We start from the raw sequence: 18,389 nt of genomic DNA on the forward strand, positions 1-18,389 counted from the left end.
AACCATTTGTGTGCACAGGGGACATGAGAGCTTTGTCTGAATAAATTGGCCAGACAAAAATTGAGATGATGTCCAAAGTGTTGATGTGGCATAAGATGTCCATTTGCCAAATGAAAAGCTGCATGGAGGGCAGGGGCCATTCGACAAGGAGGTTTAATCATTCCACATTTATGCACACGGCTAACATGTGATAGACGTTGCGCGGGGAGCGAAACGACGCCCTGGCAATACTTGCATGATGCAATCCAAAAAGCCACAATAAATCACAAAAACAATGATTCCACTCAGCTCGAGTGGGAGCGACGGGCAAATTGAGCCGAGCAACATTTCCGAAATAAGCCCATAGGTTTTATTATCCGTGGCATGAAGCAAATTAATTTGGTATTGCGGGTGGGTATATTATGCTTGGTCATTATGCCTTTGTCCCTTTCTTATACAGAGTTTTCAAACCATGGGGGAAATTGGGAGAGTTCTCCAAACGACACTGGAAAACATGACTGCATAGCCCGGACTGTGGGAATACAATCATGAGTAGACAAAGGCCAGTCCTCCTGCCAACTCTGTGTGGATAAGAGGATTGGAGATGGGGAGGGAGCAACCGGCCAAACTCATAGCAGCAGTGATTTGGGGGTGATTTGGGGGGAGGACAGGCATGAGGGCTGTACGGCTATCTGGGAAGCCCGCCGGTGTTCAAACTTTTGCGAATCTCTCCAGCAACAAGCTGATATCCTGCACTCTCTCCCGCTGTGACAGAAATACACTGGCCTCAGCTCCAGCAGAACGTGGGCACTATTGATCTGCTCGCAGCGCAATATCTCCTCTTACATCCATAATTATTCTCCTTCACAGGACTCCACCGTGTGCCCCGGCTGCCCGACTGGCAGGCTGGCTGGCTTTCTATCCGCCTCCTTGTTAAAGATGCTCTGTGGTCTCACATTTCACGTTGCCCTGCCACAGACCCCCCCCCTCTCCTAACCCAGGCATTTTCGAATATTTCATGGTTCAATCCCGGGGCTGGGGAAGGCGGCTTCGGCACGGCACAATTACAGTGGTTAGTCGGACTCCTCTGGTGGAGCCATGCTGGCTCCCAAAGTACCATGACTCGCAAACAGACAGGCCAGGAAAAACAGAGGAATGTTGGAGAGATCATTCTTCTTCCACACTGAATCCCCGCTTTGCCTCTATACACATAAGAAAAGGCAGAAGGTTTCATTGAAGCAGTATCTTGTCGTGACATTTGATCGAGTGGTGGTTCACAACCTTTTTTGGCCTTGTGACCCTTTAAAGTGAGAGCGTGTAACTTTTGAAAGAAGAATAAACACAAGCTTCCTCTTGCAAATGAAAGGCTGAATTCATAAGCAATGAAGTGCTCCCTTGCCCAATTTCATGCCCTTTTGCTCCTTCAGCCTCACTTGGGAAGAGCTTCTGGCTGCTAATGCCAGTAATGTTATAGAAAGCCGTAGGTAGATGTTGCCGCATAACTGATATAAGTGAGTCAGTTTGCTGACTCTGCATGCTACTGTTCGACTATATTTTAGCATTTAGCATATTTTAGCACTATATATTTAGACAATAAAACAAGTAAACATCTCAGCAGCTGTGTAGGAGTGTTTGTGATGCCCAGGAAAATGCTTTAATTTTGCCCCTCTGATTGTGGCCAATATGCCCTTCCTGGGGGGGGTTTGCCTCTGCTTGCTCTCAGTCAGATTGCCAAATGATGATGTAATTCAGCGGCTCCCAGCTAGTGGGTCACGGCCTAAAAGTGGACCACAAGTCTATTCTGAGTGGGTCACGAGTGTGCGGGTCAACTTCGTCTAAACAAAGCTGTTGCATTGCTCTGTTCTTGTCATCAGGCCGGTTTGCATGTTATGCTGTAAAAAATACACCAAGGAAATGTCGCCAGACCATCGCGGGGCCGACTGATGGATACAGACAACCATTCACGCTCACATTCACACATACGGGCAATTTAGAGTAATCAATTATCCTAAGCTGTCTTTGGACTGTGGGAGGAAGCCAGAGAACCCGGAGAGAACCCGGAGAGAACCCACGCTGAAAATGCTCCGACAAAAAATACTCCACACAGGAGGGAATGGAACCTCTTGCTGTGAGGCGACTGTGCTAGCCACCACACCACCGTGCAGCCTCTTTCAATTCAGCTAAATTGAAATGGTCTTGTCACCAGTTGATACTTGTCTACGAGTTAGGAGCCGTTCAACTAAGAGATAAAAGACAAAAATATTATGGCGCAGAAATTTTAGCTTCTTGCATCATGGGGGAGTCCTGGTCCCGGGGTTGGGAACCATTGATCTAGCATTCAGCAACAAAATGAAAATAAATAAAACAAGGCAGCTTTTGAATTTAGCAAATCGTCACAGCTAATGTGCGCCGTGACTCACCGTGACTGTACATCATACTGAAGGTCAATGTACTCTGGCGCTGAGCGGAAGGCATGTGACTCATCACAGAAATAGCACATTCAATTAAAATGAAGTTTTGAAGTTGTGAAAGACACAAAGGAGAGCAGCGGCTAATACGTCGTGTCTTTTCCTCCAATGACACATCGTGATTGTTCCGCTTCGCCAGCTTTGGAGATGGGTCTGTGTTCATCCTCCCAGTTGGCCTGTGGGGCCTTGTGAATAAACACATGGAGGTTAATGTCTCATGTTCTACCCCGTTCTCTGCCGACAGCTCTGACAGGAGGAGAGCGAGAAGAGCCTGAAAGGAAAGCTGTTTCGGTAATTCGCTAATCTGACTCTCACATCTCTTTGTTTTGAGCAGTGAGACAGGATATTTTCCTCAAGCTACCGTTGAGAAGTACATCTTGAGTACCGCTGTGGGAGAGCTGTCAAGGGGAAGTTCTTTCTCCTATATTCTTTTTTTTGTTGTTGTTCGTTGCAAGAACACCCCTCATACCCTAAGGGGCCTTTAGTGAACTTGCCATCACCCACACATACTGACAGCAGCGAGCACGCACTTCCACGGTCCCGCTCACGTCACAGAGGCGATAAACAGCCACGGGCTTCGCCACAGAGATAAGACGTCCAAGCAGTCCGTCAAACAAACAAAGCCGAATCTGGAAAGATGTTAAGAAATGACGCTAGATTGCCCATGTATCTCCTCTGACTGACTATTTTTCCATCCACACGAGCACACATATAGTATATACTTGTACACCCACTTCAGCCTGTCCTGGAAAAATCATTAGAGCCCCCACCACCCCACACACACTGCATGCAGAGGAGAAAAATAGGGCTGAGAGCCAAAATGCCTGAGGGGCTTTTCATGACAATAACCTTTTGTAGAGCTGCTTGTATCCCTCCACCTAGATCAGGGAGAGGTGCTGGGGGATGGATGGGAAAATAAGCCAGATAGCCATACAAAATATTGGGCGAGGAACATTCACACAAAGTACAGAGGAGGAAGAAATCCGTGTCATTTTGCTCTCATGGCCTGGGGAGATGGCAGGCTAAATGCTCTTTTAAAACAGCTTGAACATTGAAATGATGAAGGCTCCTTTTGCCTCAGCAAAGCACATTAATACATAGCCGAATGCCATTTCCACTTTTGTTAAATGGCTCACCTATTGAGTATTCAATTACAATGGCTGTCTCTCGCTTGGAAGACGGGGTTGGGACCCATAAAAATAAGCTCCCTCTGAGTGTGGAGCTGCAGAACGCATTGGACAGCAATGGAAGGCATGAAGAGCTCCTGTATGGGGGTGGTATATATAATGTTAATGGCAGGGGAATGACGAGATTGTTGGGTATTGGCTGTGGGGCAAAAAAACTAAGCTGCTCATCTGCGGTACCATTTTATTAAGGGAGCATATTTTTACACCATTTGCGCAGATACAAAAAAAGAGCCAAAGTACATGAAATGATCGCAACTGAGAGAACCATGAATCCTGGCTTTAAAAAACATCAGTCAGCGTGATTAATGCAGTCTTGATTAATCGCTCCATTTGTCCATGATATGTCTGAAATTCCACAATGGAAATCCGACAGTAATGGTCCACCCCCCCCCCCCCCCCCCCTTCCCCTATTCTGTGGTTTATCTGTTATGCTCAAATAGCAAAAGCAAATTGTGGCTAATTTTAACGCCGAATCCACCGGCGTGTGGTTTTTCCAGCGGTAATGATTCCCTCATTCGGGCCTAATTAACTGCAGCCATTAAATGGAGGGAAATGTAATGCCCTGGGTTCCATGTCAGGTAGTCAGAGGACAGCACAGAAGGACTCAATTAGGCCTGTGCTGTTCCCAGGTTATCACACGTCATGTTTGCCAATTAAATGGAGCAGCGTCTGATGTCTATGTGCCTCTGTCGGCACCATCTCCGGCCCTAGAAGCGCTGAAACGGCGTCGTGAGCCTCTCCACCCCCCCCCCCACCAGTGAAGGAACAGACACTACACTATGCCCCAAAAAGGCAGTAATTACAGGATGGATGGGAGACAGTTATATAAGTAGGAGGCTGCCGATAGGCCAGGCAGGGCCTGCTGATGCCAGGTTTCAAATCAAACAAGTACCAGCAGGATCGAGTTACAGCAGAATTACCAAGGGTAGACTCAGTCAGGAACAGAGAAACATTTCAACATCAGAAGCAGGCTAAAACAAGGGAAGAAACAGAGGCTATTGACATTTCTGCTGCACGACTGTTTTGGAATTTTCAAACGATCAAAAGGGAATTGTGAGCCGACTGAAATAAGATCCCAGTCATGACAAATAATGCAGCACTCGATTCTCAAAAACTTCAATCTTCCCTAAAATTGTTATTAGTCACTCTCAAAACACGAGATCTCACAGCTGCTTTTAACATATTTCCCCGAGTGTGCGTAGCCCTGTACCGTGACTCAGTACGAGTGGGAGAGGAAGGCAGAGACAGGCAGACACATTAGCCTTCCCTTATGGCGCACTCTGCAAGGCAATAGGAGTCAGTCAGCATGATCCTGACTGCCACTGACTTGTTATGAAAGCATCGCGGGCTGAGGCTGATCCATCACTTTGGGGGGTGGAAGTTGGGGTGAGAGGACGGCCAGGGGGGGCTGGAGGAGGAGGGGGGGGGGGGGGGTCTGTCACTCACCATGCACAACTGCATGACCGCCAACCTTGTCTGACTTGTGCACAATGGGAGGTCTCGGGCTCGACTGTATGAGCAGTCATTCCCCGCTCCCTCCTCCCAGCAGCAGACACAGAGGAAGGCCAAGAGGAGTCAAAACACTCTGGGCAGGCATTAGTCCTATACGGACCCTGGAAGACCTTACTGCTTGAGGCATCTGAGGAGTGAATATCTGCTCTGTCTCCCCAATGAGTCTCTTATTTTGGCGGTGTTAGCCGGGTTCAATTCCAGAGAGCAAGCCCTGACATAGACTCCAAAAGATAATCCCCTTCAACAAACATACATTGCAATTATCCGGAATCATTAAACTGTAATGACTGGAGGTGTGAGCAAATTTCTTAAGCAAACAGTTACAGTACCACCCACCCGAAAATACATAACGCTTGCAAAATGTACACCGTGGTTTTCGGAGACAGAATCGTCCCTCACAGCAATTAGGGAGAGAGAGAGATGTGCATATGTAAAAGGGAGGTCTTGTGCTGGGAGAGGAAAGAAAAGAGGAAAAAGCTGAAGTCAGCAGCAGCAATAAATCCTCGAATGCTGAGCAGCTTCTTCCAGCTCTGTCCTGGTCTGTGGACCTCATCTTTAACCCGGGGACAGGGCTCTGTTTAGTAGCTTTAGCAGTGGGGAGGCGAGTTCAGTCCAGTGATCATCCACTCCCCCCCCCCCCCCCCGACGGCTCAGTTTCTCCAGGCGGTGCCTCCGAGTCAAGCTCAGCTGGCCCGTTAGAGGACACTTCCCAGCAGCACCACGGTCTGTTACCACAGCTTGACCTCCAACCAGCTACTCGCTTCCACAGCGGCGAGAGAAATCAATAGATCAACCGGCATGAAAACGGTGACGCAATTGCGATGAATGATCACCGGGCTAATTCTTATTCATCCCTTTATGGGGGCAAGTGATAAGTGAGAAGTTAAATGGATACTGAGGAGGAATGAGAGCACTGAGTGGAGTGAAATGGTCATGGACATTTTGAATTGGGACACGGGGCAAGGATGAATTGTGCTAAAGTAAAATAAAACACTTCAGTCTACTGACCTTTTCAGTTTATATAAAATAGGCTACAACTACTTGGAAAATTAAAGGAAAGAGGTAAAGCATATCAAAAAATGTCATTTAAATGTGTTCTAAATTTGGTCAAGATTTATTGAAGATTCTGTGAGTATAGTGATAAAAGACGCAGAGTTTGTGAAGCTAAATGCTAATATCAGCATGTTCATATGTTTAAAATAACCCTCTAGCAGGTATAAGGTTGACAGTGTCCACCCTCTGTGTTTATTTTTGACATTTCAGTCACAATGGCCAAACATTCAACAACAGAGGTTTTTGATAACTTCCCTCTAAATAACCAAAAACCGAAACAGACGATCACGACTGACAGCCCAACCTCCCCTGTGAAGATAAATATAAGCATGCACGAAGAAACACATGTACTGTACATCTTAAACAAAGCAACGTGTTGGCAAATATGCATCCTACAGAGGACCGAGCACACGTCTTGTTTCACTTACCGTCTCGTTGCCAAACAAGATGTCGACGTAAGGCATCACCTTCATCAGGGGCTCTTTGAAGAACTGGCTGATGAAAGGTGCCGAGAGGTTCATGCAGAATATTTTGTTGTTATCTGAAGCGTGCTTCGCCACCTTCATGATGGACTCCGGGGACACAGTGAGGAAAAAACCCTGGAAGCAAGAAGAATATTTACTTGCAGCAGTTTGACTGACCTCAACTGGATCAGATACATTCACATATACACATCACATATAAGGTGCCACCGTACAGGCAGCATTGTGTGTGTTTAGACAACACAACGTGGTGCCAGGATGGACTGAACTGCCAGCACCTTTGGGCTGAGACACTTTAAACTGCTAATTTGTGGGTTTGAATCCTGACAAGGCAATTTTCGGGTGACAAGGTTTGGTATTATTGAAATAACACAGGAGCCAAGAGAAGAAGTAGTGCTCAAACATTTATCTGAATGGTTTCTTAGAGTGTACACAGAGCAACAAAGAAGAGGAAAAAAAGGGCAGGAAAAAAATCCGTCCACGACAAAGCCTGTGGCTGGGCTCCAAGGCTCCTACTGGAGGAAGCAACATGCACGTATCCGATGATAGGGCGAACAAAAGTCTCGTCTGGACTCTCCTTACTTGGAAACAAGAGAGGCAGGTCCACTCATTGTGTGAATGAATACAAATCAGGTAAGAAAACACCTTTGTGTTTCAGGTGGAAACCTGAAGCGAGACTCTCCTGCAAGCCACACAAAAACACTCCTCCTTTGATACTGATCTTCTTAACCTTGTTTTTCAGCAACAAGCTGCTCTGTAAAACCACTGTGTCACAATAGGGGCAGAGAGGAGAGGAAAGTTTCAGCACAGCGATACATTTAATCTGGCTGAAAAGCTTCCATCGAGGGGCTTAGCGGCGCAGTTCTCATTAAAAGCACGGTGACATTTTCAGCGACGGAGGAGCGACCTCCACGGAAAAAGGAAAGGGTAGAACACCGATGAATGGAGGGCGACGGTGTAGTCAATCAAACGCACAAGGCACTACAATACAGCCGTGCTGAGCAGGTGAATTCTTTATTACACATTCGTGATGTCATTCCCTCTCTGCGAGGACATTCTCGGCCCACGTCCTGTTTTTCTTCGGAGACGTCTTTAACTTACGGCCCAGGGCAGCGTGTGGTTGCTGTGTCATGGCACCATCTGTTGAAGACTAAAAAAGGTGTTTTCAATGGATCTGGGAGCACAAAAGGAACTCACTCTGAGCTAATGGCCCATCACTGACCCTGACATTTTTCTTTTGTGCCGTGCCAACGTGTCAGAGGAAGGGGAGATTGTTTTCTGACACAAATTATCTTTTTTTCTTTGGTCGTTGAAAATAAACTGTCATGGTTACCGTAATGTTAACACCGATCAAAGTCCGGCGGCTCGATCAAATATCCTGAGGGGTGGTGAACTTTAAAAGCCATGCCACAGCTTCTCTAATCACACACTGGCTCTGTGCAATTTACTTCTGGCCTCGCAACCACCGCCATCAAAATAAATAGCTCACAGCTCAGAACGGCAATACATAAACTGATTACTGAAAAACTTGTATCCATGTAATTCAAAAGGAAAATATTCTCCAACACATAATTCTTATTTGAGCACTCTAGTCCATGTTAATGTGATGCAATGCATTTAGAGTGGGAATGGTTTTTTTTCAATGCTAAAATAAACCAAGAGACGAAAAGAAGCACCATTAAATGACACACTCATCTTGTGTACCTGTGTGATATGCAGTTTTTATGCATGTTATATTTAGATAAAGAGTGTTAATCTATGAGGCTCTCTTATACAAAACACGGTGGGACACCCTGACAAGTAACCTGTAAAATGAATATCCATTATCAAATTGCTGATAATAATGTGAAAAATCGAATTAATGACTTAATCTGAAGTCTATATCTATCCGTATGCATATATATATGTAGCGTCAATAATCAGTTTTGATGCAAAAACATTTACGTATAAAACACTTTTTGTGAATGTCTGCGTTTGAATTAAAGTAATGCTGCAGGAATCTTGTTCATAAAAATCTTACAGGACATTTTTTTTCAACCAGGCTCCAAATGTTGAGACTCCAGTGGCTTGTGGGAGAAAAAAAAAAAAAGCCTCAGTCTGAGCCATGTGAAATTCCAGTTCCCATCAGTAGTCTCTGCTGCGTACGAAACAGGAGAACTTAAGTCTTTAGTACTGCGGTGCAGATCGTGTGTCAAGAATGCCAGCTCCAGTTTCCCAGGTGTCAGAGAGCCCTGTGAAGTGGGGTGACTATCGCATTTCCAGGCCAAGATGATCAAAGCGCTGGGTACACTTCGTACAATTTCCACCCAGACAAAACATTCAATAAAGCATTCAGAAATGCATTTCCCTGGCAGACAATAATGCGGAGCGATGTTTGGCCCTGTCAAGTGGTAATTTGAGGGAAGAGTTGGAAAGGCAAGGCATCCATTTTCAATGTTTACCCTAAAAAGAGGAATGACTTCCACTTTGCTCACACAGAAAAATGTCTAAATGCTACTCTGAGATGAAATTACAGGTACCGGTAATCTAACCATAGAGGTCCTAACGACACAGCAGCAGCAGCATGCTATCACACTTTCCCCTTCATTGTATCGGTGTTTTCCCCGGGGCTGCTCACATCTGAAAGGCTGGGTGTGATGGATGGCATGGTGTCACCCGGCTTAAAATAAAAGTGGACATCTGAAGGTTAAAAGTGATCTATTTTGGGAAGGGCATTTTCATTCGCACCAGCAGCAGAGGTGGTCATGGAAAAGGAAAGGCTTCTTTTTCTTGCTCAGGTCTATTTTAATCCTGCAGGGATAAGAGGGAGTGTTGAAAGTACTGTGTCATGAAGGTTTTGTTTGACACTTCCTATTACTCAGGAATGATGGAAGGAATTTAAACAATCACCACTTGAGCGAAAAGAGTAACTACGACCACTGCAATCACACTAAATGACATCACATCCCCAGATCTCAGGAAAGTTTAGTCACACAACCAGAAATCACAAGTTCCTCGCAGAGCGTTTTACAATCTTCAGACACTCAATCACTCATTAAAAGGTGCTCAATTCTACATTCAGAGCATTAATAAAGCAGCAAGCAATTTGTTAAGATGTAGAGGAGTCATGGCCACCTGACTCGAGAATTCAGCATGTTGAATCTGTGCCGGGCCAAACCAAATAATCGGGCGACCTCTACTACCAGCTGGTACATAGAGTTATAAACTCTAACGCAGGCGCACAACCCACCTGCTTGTTGGCCATTGGCTGGACTATGTGGCGTGTTCAAGTGGAACTTTTTGGCCGAGACATAGGCGGCGAGAGGCGACGCAACAGTTGGCCTTCGTCACTTGTTGCGTGTGGACTTATACGGCAGTTAGCGCAAATAACGCCCTCCAATCCCCCCCTCGGGGAAACACGGTTAGCTCTGTCAGCACTGTTGTTTGTTGTATGCTCAGAACTCCTATCGAGCACATTTAAAGCTGCTCTTTCCAATATTTATTTTATTATAATGGCCCCTCAGCTCTATGTAGCTTTTTTAGCATCTCTCATCTCATTGTTTTGGTTTTGGAGCCAAAACTTTAGTGTTTTGGTTCAGTCTCTCATCAGAGTTATTTCCAGATGGAGGAGGCAGCTGTTTTCAGTCGGCTCTGATAATCCCACTCTACACTACCTGCTCAGCACCAAGCGGCAAAAAACAAAAAAGGGAGCATTGAGCAACCAAAGAGCCAGATATTTCCCTCGGGACTCGATTAGTATTTGAGGAGACTAAACCAAAAATAAAAAGGAAAGTGAGTGTTCTACCAAACAAAAAAAGCAATTTCAGAGAGAAGCAGACAGACGGGTCTACAATATGTGTTTGAGAAATAAATCCAGGATGCCAAACTGACTGAGCATTGAAAACCGGTTAAAAAGATAAAGATAGAAGTTAAAGCCGACAGATCAGAATAAGTGAACCACCACATCACCTGACAATCGAGACGGAAGACTATACCTGTAAAGCCTGGTCGGTCTTTATTCACTGTTACAATCATTAAAAAGTAAGAGCAGCATGCGTAGACATTCAGCATACATTCAGTGCAGCCTAGAAGTGCTAATGCTAGGTAATAATGTGCTAACGTGCTCTGCTCATTTTTTTTTAGAAATGTATTTCTCCCTCCGAACCCCTCTCTGTGTAAGGATAACATTTAATCGCGACTTAATTACTGTTCCTCAAAACCAACTTGAAAAAGGACAACGTCTGGAATGATTGCATTAGAGTCTATGATTGGCCAGTCTGCGTTCGCAGGGCGGGACTTAGCAAAAGGGTCAATTCAGGTAGGAAAAAGCTTCTATGGAACAAAAACCTGTATCCGGATAAAAATGGGTGACGTCTCGGGAAGAGCAACAGAAGTGGAATCCCTCTTCTGGGACGGACAAGGCATGAAATAGGTGGTGCTTGTAAAAAGTAGAGAGAAAGAAACACAGGTGCTTGTTCTAGTGATGAATTCCTTGTTGTCAGGAAAGCCCCGTGAGCTAACCGGCAGTGTTTCAAAGCCTTGTAAAATCCGCCCAGGCCATGCTATCCCTGTCATTACCATAGACGGCCCCCCATCATGCTCTCTAGTGCACAGGGTTCATTACACAGAATTAGATGTCACACAGATCAGAGCGCACATGAGGCCACACACTGCTCTCCTCCTCAGTTATCTCTGTAAAGCACCATCGCGAGGTGGATCGATAGCTGAGGTTTGGAGCTTCATTAGCTCAGTATGACTCCATCTCCATCAAGACACCTCTGGCACGCTACGCCAGTGTTGCAAGATATATTTTACTCCCCTTGATCCTGAAGGTCCTGCTGTTTTACACACACGCACACACACACACACACACACACACACAGACAAACAAGACCTTCACACATGATGGGGGGTGGGGGAATCTGTGTCAGTCTCTGGCTCGATAAACAGGAGAAAGAAAGAGGCCAAACAAACAGAGGTAAGTGATAAATCGTGTCACAAAGTGCCTTGAGTGGAGGGAAAGAAATTACAAGGATGAAAAGAGCTCATTTAAGGGTTTTCAAACTTTTCCCAATTTGAATGATGTTTTGTTTGCATTGAAACGGCCAGTTGGTCTCATTTAGAAACAAGTTCAATTCAACCAACAGAGAAGACAAATGTGCAACATCGTTTCAACGTGATTCAGCATCCTCAGCACTTTTCGGATGTTTGATCCGACTGCAAGGCAATTCAACCGCGCCGATATCATCTGCCTCGTCTTCTTCTCTCTTCCATTAAGAATCATGTTCTGGAGAAGCTTATCAGACATCTCGGAATTCATCCACTTCTTGTGAGGGAGCTGGAGGGAGGCCAACTGTAGTGGAAGGGAGGGCCGCGCTTTTAAAGGCCGCTTGGAGACGAGGAAAGGGGGCTATCATGTCAGACGGGATCTCTAGGGCAACATAAATGTGCCACAAATGCTGGATTTAACAACCCGGGCAGAGACATCGGTTACTAACTGCTGCAGTATTTATTTCTAAAACATTTTCTGTGGTTTAAATATGACCCGATTTTCAAAGCTAGCGGACATTTCGCCCCTCCGATGTCGCGAAGGTCTCTTGTGGTGCACGTGAAATTCAGAGATGTGGCGATAACCAAACATACCTTAGAGCCAACCACAAAGCACTTGAGGGGAGCGTGTGTCACACTACCAGCCTGCAATTTGTAGAACCATCAGGGACTGTAATTACATTAACCTCAGACGCCTCCACTCTGTAAAGCAATGGAGGAAGCTACTTGCATGGTAAAAACAAAACAAAAAAGGGTTTTCACCCCAACTTGAGGATGAGGTTTTGTTGGCATCACAACATTGGATTGGTTTGATTTGAGTGGTATCTCAATAAAAAGTAATTTGAGATCAGCTCCGGGGTCTTTTCAAATGGCTGCCTTTTGCTCTCCTGTTAAGCTCTACAGTTTCAAAAGAAATGCGTTGGCCGGGGGAAGAGGCCAGCCTGAGCGGGAGAGCGGGATGCCAAGGAATGTACTTAAGATCTAAAACAGACAAGATTTAAAGCCAAGAGCATTTAAATGCCAATACTAATCCAAAATATAATTCACCGCATAGTACAAACTGGCTCTCCCTTACAGATACCATATGCTACCTCAGTGAGGAGATAAAAGGGGGAAAAAACGATGCCAGAAGAGATGCTTTCTTCTCCTAAAATGGTGCTATCTTGGGAATGAAAAAGAAAAGCATGCGTCTCGCTGTATTCTACTCTCTCTGGTTCCTACTGTTGTTCTGGCCTACATCATTGGGAGATTAGCCAAGAACAAACTATTTGGTTTGCAGGGAGTTCAAATTTGCTAATGCACACACTCTCAAGTGTCCTTGTCTGCCACACTGCACTTAATTAGCATTTTAGTGCGAGGCAGTTCTCTCTCCTTCGGTACCTCTGAAGGGAAACATCACTCCGACTCGCACAAAACACATACTCGCATACTCGCGTGCACTTCTGGAGTCAAGTTGAGCTCCTGTAGTTTCTTACACATTTGGCGAACAGGATGGGGAATGGAAAGGGGAGTTTGTGGGGGTCGATGGAAAAATGGGACAAAAGTCTGCAATGTGAAAACAGATGGCGGGCCTCAGAGTTGTCTCGTCTAAACTGGCTTGAAAGGACGTATTAATATGTGGGTCAGATGTATAAAGCAGAGGTTCAGTGTCGGAGTGTCGACACTGCAGAGGGGTTTCTAGTTTCAGGGACTCGAAAGTTGTGCGCACACAGAAACCAAATCTCTGCAGACATTCCTCTCGCTGGGAAGTGAACATTTTCCAAAAGTGCCACTCTGTGGATGTAAATGAATTAGTGCACTTAACTTGAACACTAAAATGAGGAACCGAGGAGACAATCTTTCACTGTTCACAGTCGCGCCGCTGAAAGCTAGCGCACCAGGTTGGAAAATTACAGGTAATTGCTGAAGCCATTGAATCCAGTTTGGTTTTGGTTGAAAGACTAAAATAACAAAGCTCTGATTGCTGAAAAGACAAGGGCAGGGAGCTTGGAGGCCCTGTTGCTAAGAGTTAATTTGATACATATTTCTCCCCCTTGAAATGTCTGAGGTACTGGCAAGAGACGGCAAAGAAAAAAAAAAGAAAAAAGAGTGAGAGGGAGGGTGAGACCCCCGCTCTCCCTGCAAATACTATCCATCTGCCATATTACATTTAACCAGTATGAGAAGCTAAGGGAGCGCCCTTGCACAATATTGTGTGAAGGCTGTCAAACTCAATGCAGGAGCTCGGTGCCCACTGCTCAGAGCCGAGGACGCGGGCCCGCTTCAATTCAGTCTAATAATAACTACCGACTGTGTGCGCTCATGAGAACACGTGGCAGGAAAGGAACTTTTAATTATTCATGCCCGATTAAAAAAATGAATAATAAAATCACCTAATTGAAACTTTAATATGGCGGTCCCCTGGGAGAGAACACAGACAGATAAACAGATTTTTGCAGAATGGCCCAGTTAGGATTCAAAATGAGTGGAGAGCAATAAAACGTTGCAGCAGGAGGGAGATCAATGTTTCACTAACGCCATTCTAAGTCCTCACTGATACGTGGCCATGCCAACATGCTGGTTAACTGGTTTTAAAAGCGGAGCTGAGCAAAGCTTGGAGAAGCTGAAAACGTTTGTTGTAATTGTTTTGGCATTTTAACTTGACAAATGACATACTTTCCATTTAAAAAAGGTATGAATTCACACAGAGTTCACAGAAAGGTTCGAGTGTCTCAGGTCTTCAGTGACACAACATGGTGCCGATACTCAATGCTGGTCTCGCCAAAGCACTCAAATCAAGCTCAGAGAATTCAATTGCCAGGAGGCAAGAAGTGTGAACTTACATACCCTAAGCCCAATTTCCTTGAAAGTGGAGGTCCTAAATCAAATCAAGCCGAGCCAAATGCACCGTGGAATTATGCAAAAGACGACAGCTATATAAAATGACAACTGGTAAGAAATACCGCCAAGGCTAGGAAACTTAAGAGCTTGTTTATTCACACCACATGTTTCTATCTTCCCGGTGCTGTGACGGTGCCGCAAGTCAGCTCTGATTGACTTTGTTTTTATTCCGGCCAAGAGGGAGGAATATTGAGTGCACAGAGATGATGTAAACACACAAAGAGGAAGAGCAGAAACAGTGCACTCAACAGAAAGTTTACTCGTCTCTTCGACGCATGAATTTGTTCCATAAAGACTCTCTTGTTGCTGTGGTATTTGGCCATTGTCAAGAGAACGGGTCCGCTTCTGCTCAAACTTGAAATTGCCTTGAAAATGCAGTGCTGAGTGAGGAGTACCTCCCTACCTGTGCACAGCTAATCACAGCTGATGGAAATACCTCAGCAGGACTTCAAAATCTCAGTGATCAAAAGAAGAAGAAAAAAAACCATCTAAGACCGGAAGACACAGAAGGAACTTTCAACTTTTTGAAGTGAATGCATGATAATACCATTAAAAGTTGGCCACCGCTCCTGTACTCCAGTTCTGATGCTGAGTTATTGTGAAAGTTATTGCTCAGTTTCCTCCCTGAAAGCACGTGTAGCATTAGCAGTGTAGCGAACTGAGAGCTTCTCCCACTTGAGATAAATAATCACGGCCAGAAAATACGAGTCTTTCTTAAAGCATCAAAAAAAAATAAAAATAAAATCACCCAAAATATTCTGATGCTGCTGGTAGGCGTCAGGGTTGTCTGCCAAAAAGCACAAGTAACAGGGTGAATTAACGTGTTTCATGTTAAATTAAAACAGTTCCGAGACATTAGCATGCGGCTTGCCTTTGAAAATTCTGCAAGCCTCATCAGCCGTGACGTGGTTACTGTTGCCTCTCTGTTGGACAAAATGACCACTGCAATCACACTAAATGACATGTTTTGTTTGCATTTCGTACCATGTTTGTGCACCCTGTTTGTCTCCATTGATACTATCCGTGTCACAATTTTTTTTACCAGATATTTTGTTTTTTTGTCAGGTATTAGTACTCATTACCTAAAGTGTCCTTGGAACTTTTTGGTTTGTTTCCATTGCACTCTCTCGCATTTCGTTTTCACGGATGAACCGATTCTTCCACCTCAGCAGAACCTTTGCTATTTTCAACTTATCTGCGTTTCAATTAAGTGCTTTTAATGTACAAATAGAGACGACATGTGCGCATAAAAACAGGTTGAAAACAACCTATCTGCTCCTCCTTCAGTGTTCTCTGCTTAATGAACACTTCCTACTTTATAGTGGGCAATAAATTAAGATTTCAGACACTTGCATCATCCCTGACAAGTGTCGTAATAGTAATTTACAAATGGCAAAGAATTGCATTGTGTTATTTTTGGTGTTCATGCCGTGGACACCATTTTCATTTCTATTTTTATTATCTATGAACAGCATTATTTCACTCATCAATGAAAAAGAAGAAAAACTAAATATAGCACTCTAGTCTCATTTAAAAACTAACACCAAACGAGCACTAACCCTTTGTGCATCAAAGGAAACTTAAGCATCTATCTGACTTCTTCTGAATGAAACCAGACCCAAATCAATATCGAATCCATCCACGAGTCCATGCAATATTTCAGCCCTTAAATTGATCATAACTGTATTTAGGATCACAATATTTCCAACAAAGCAAAATGCGCTCCTCTCTGCGTGGAATATGAGCCTCTTTAGCCGCGACCACAGAGACGACCGGTCACTCTCCCGCCTGATTTATTATGACGAGAGCCTCTCAGACGAACAGGAGAGTCATCCTCAGCTTCTACAGTCACATCCAGTTGTCTAAAATTTCAACGTGCTTGAGATCTCTAAGTGGGGCGGCCGAAATGAAAAACACTGGATGTGGAGTGCTATATAGGAAATGTGTGAATTATCCCTAAATAACACACTGTACTAATAGCACAGCGCAATAAGTGCCAGGGATTGGCGACTGGAGAATTCACCTCCTCAAAGACACATTAGCAAAAATTTGTGAATCCAACGCGTCAGTCTGGTTGAAGAGTATCCACCAGTTAATATACACCCACACGTAGAGCTTAGCCGCCACATGAAGAATTACCACTTAAGGGAAAAATAAACTTGTAAAGCTGGTCTGTGGAGCAGGAGGTGGAAGGTTGCCTCCTAATTGCTGGAGGGGAGAGAAACCATGTTAGAGTAAACAAAGTCTGATCGATGGTGGGGATTATATCAGAAAGAGCCTTTGGCCTTTGGCCAAGACGAGCAAACACACTGGTCTCTGTCTCTGCCACAGAAGGGAAAGAAATAGCGAAGGCAAAAAGCTGGTGAGTTAAAAGCATTATATTTCACAGAGGGGGGGGGGGGGAGCAGATAGTAGTACAATGCCAGATATGACATGTAGCCAACTATATCACGTCTTGGCTGTTTGTATCAGACAGAAATGCCAGTAGATAAGAGGGGCAGTGTTGTGAGTGTGATGGAAGGCTGTTCCGGCTGGGGGCTTAGCTTCAGGTCAGGCTATACTCCCACGGCGCCGCGGTGCCGTGTGTGAAACCCCTCCATCACCACACGCGCAAGTTCAACGCGCTGTTAGCTGGTCACGGCCGGGAAGAAATGTATTCGGTGTACTCCCTGGATTCAATGTGGCAATTGCAATTCACATAAGCCACTTAAGGAAATCTGCAGCGGGAGAGAAAAAGGTATAAAACTGCGAGGGGCTTACAAGTTATTGGAGCCCTTTAAACATGGAGGCTTTTTTTTTTTTACTCCCCACGTCTTGTAAATGAGTTCACTCTATTGCCTTTAAAACCCTTGTAAAGGTATTAAATCTGAAAATAACATAATTCATTACCTCTGTCAGAAACATGTTTAACTGGAAGATGTAATACGAGCAAAAGTGCTTTGGTCTCGGCTGCAAGGATTGACAAGAAAAGAAGCAAGTAGGTAAGTGCAGAATGTAAACTATTCTGTCTGGGATGTCATTCAGCACAAAAGGAATACTGATGACTTTTGAATGAATTAACTTCAATTTGTGATTTATAATGGCCCCGTGTATTGCTTTCTCCACATCCAACAGGGCTGTGTTCTGCTAAATTTCACCGTAATACTCATGTCGATAAGCAGGTGACGACTTGGAGAAAGGACTGATTATATTTGCTAATCCCCAAAAGAAATTAGGCGAGATTGATGAAAGCGTGCATATACTCCACACAAAGCCTTGGGAGTCTCTTAAAGCTGTTACCATGGTGGTATCCCATTAGAATAACAAACATTTCCCCTGGATGTTTAACATCGCTTCCCAGTGAGCACAGCCCTCCCTAACCCTCCTCTCTCTCTCTCTCTCTCTCTCTCTCTCTCTCTCTCTCTCTCTCTCTCTCTCTCTCTCTCTCTCTCTCTCTCTCTCTCTCTCTCTCTCTCTCTCTCTCTCTCTCTCTCTCTCTCTCTCTCTCTCTCTCTCTCTCTCTCTCTCTCTCTCTCTCTCTCTCTCTCTCTCGCACCTGCCTTCACATTTTCCACTTCTTAAATTCCACCAGCCGAATGGGAAAAAAAGAAAAGGGTGAAATATGAAATGTAGTTACGAGAAAACTTGAGTGCCAAAAAAAAGGACTTTTCTTCAAACCCGTAATAACTTTCCATGGGAATAGGGAGAAACTTAAAAAGAATAACACTTCCTCTTGATTTTCTACTCCTACCACTTTTTTAAGCAGGCAGTGAATTTCCTGGAGTGATAAGGGCTTAGCCAATGTAATCCTCAGAAGACCC

At 44.7% G+C, this 18,389-nt stretch overlaps 1 protein-coding gene across 2 annotated transcripts in view; it reads right to left on the reverse strand.

Annotated features, from left to right (window-relative positions):
* Positions 1–18,389, reverse strand: part of LOC306794749 (adenosine kinase-like) — a 93,390-nt gene that overhangs the window by 17,904 nt on the left and 57,097 nt on the right. For both annotated transcript variants that reach the window (XM_079292941.1, XM_079292942.1), the window contains exon 7: positions 6,628–6,798. In XM_079292941.1, coding sequence (XP_079149067.1) covers positions 6,628–6,798 — 171 coding nt within the window. The remainder of the gene's footprint in view (positions 1–6,627; positions 6,799–18,389) is intronic.

Source organism: Melanostigma gelatinosum (assembly GCF_949748355.1).
Source record: "Melanostigma gelatinosum genome assembly, chromosome: 21".
Taxonomy (NCBI): domain Eukaryota; kingdom Metazoa; phylum Chordata; class Actinopteri; order Perciformes; family Zoarcidae; genus Melanostigma; species Melanostigma gelatinosum.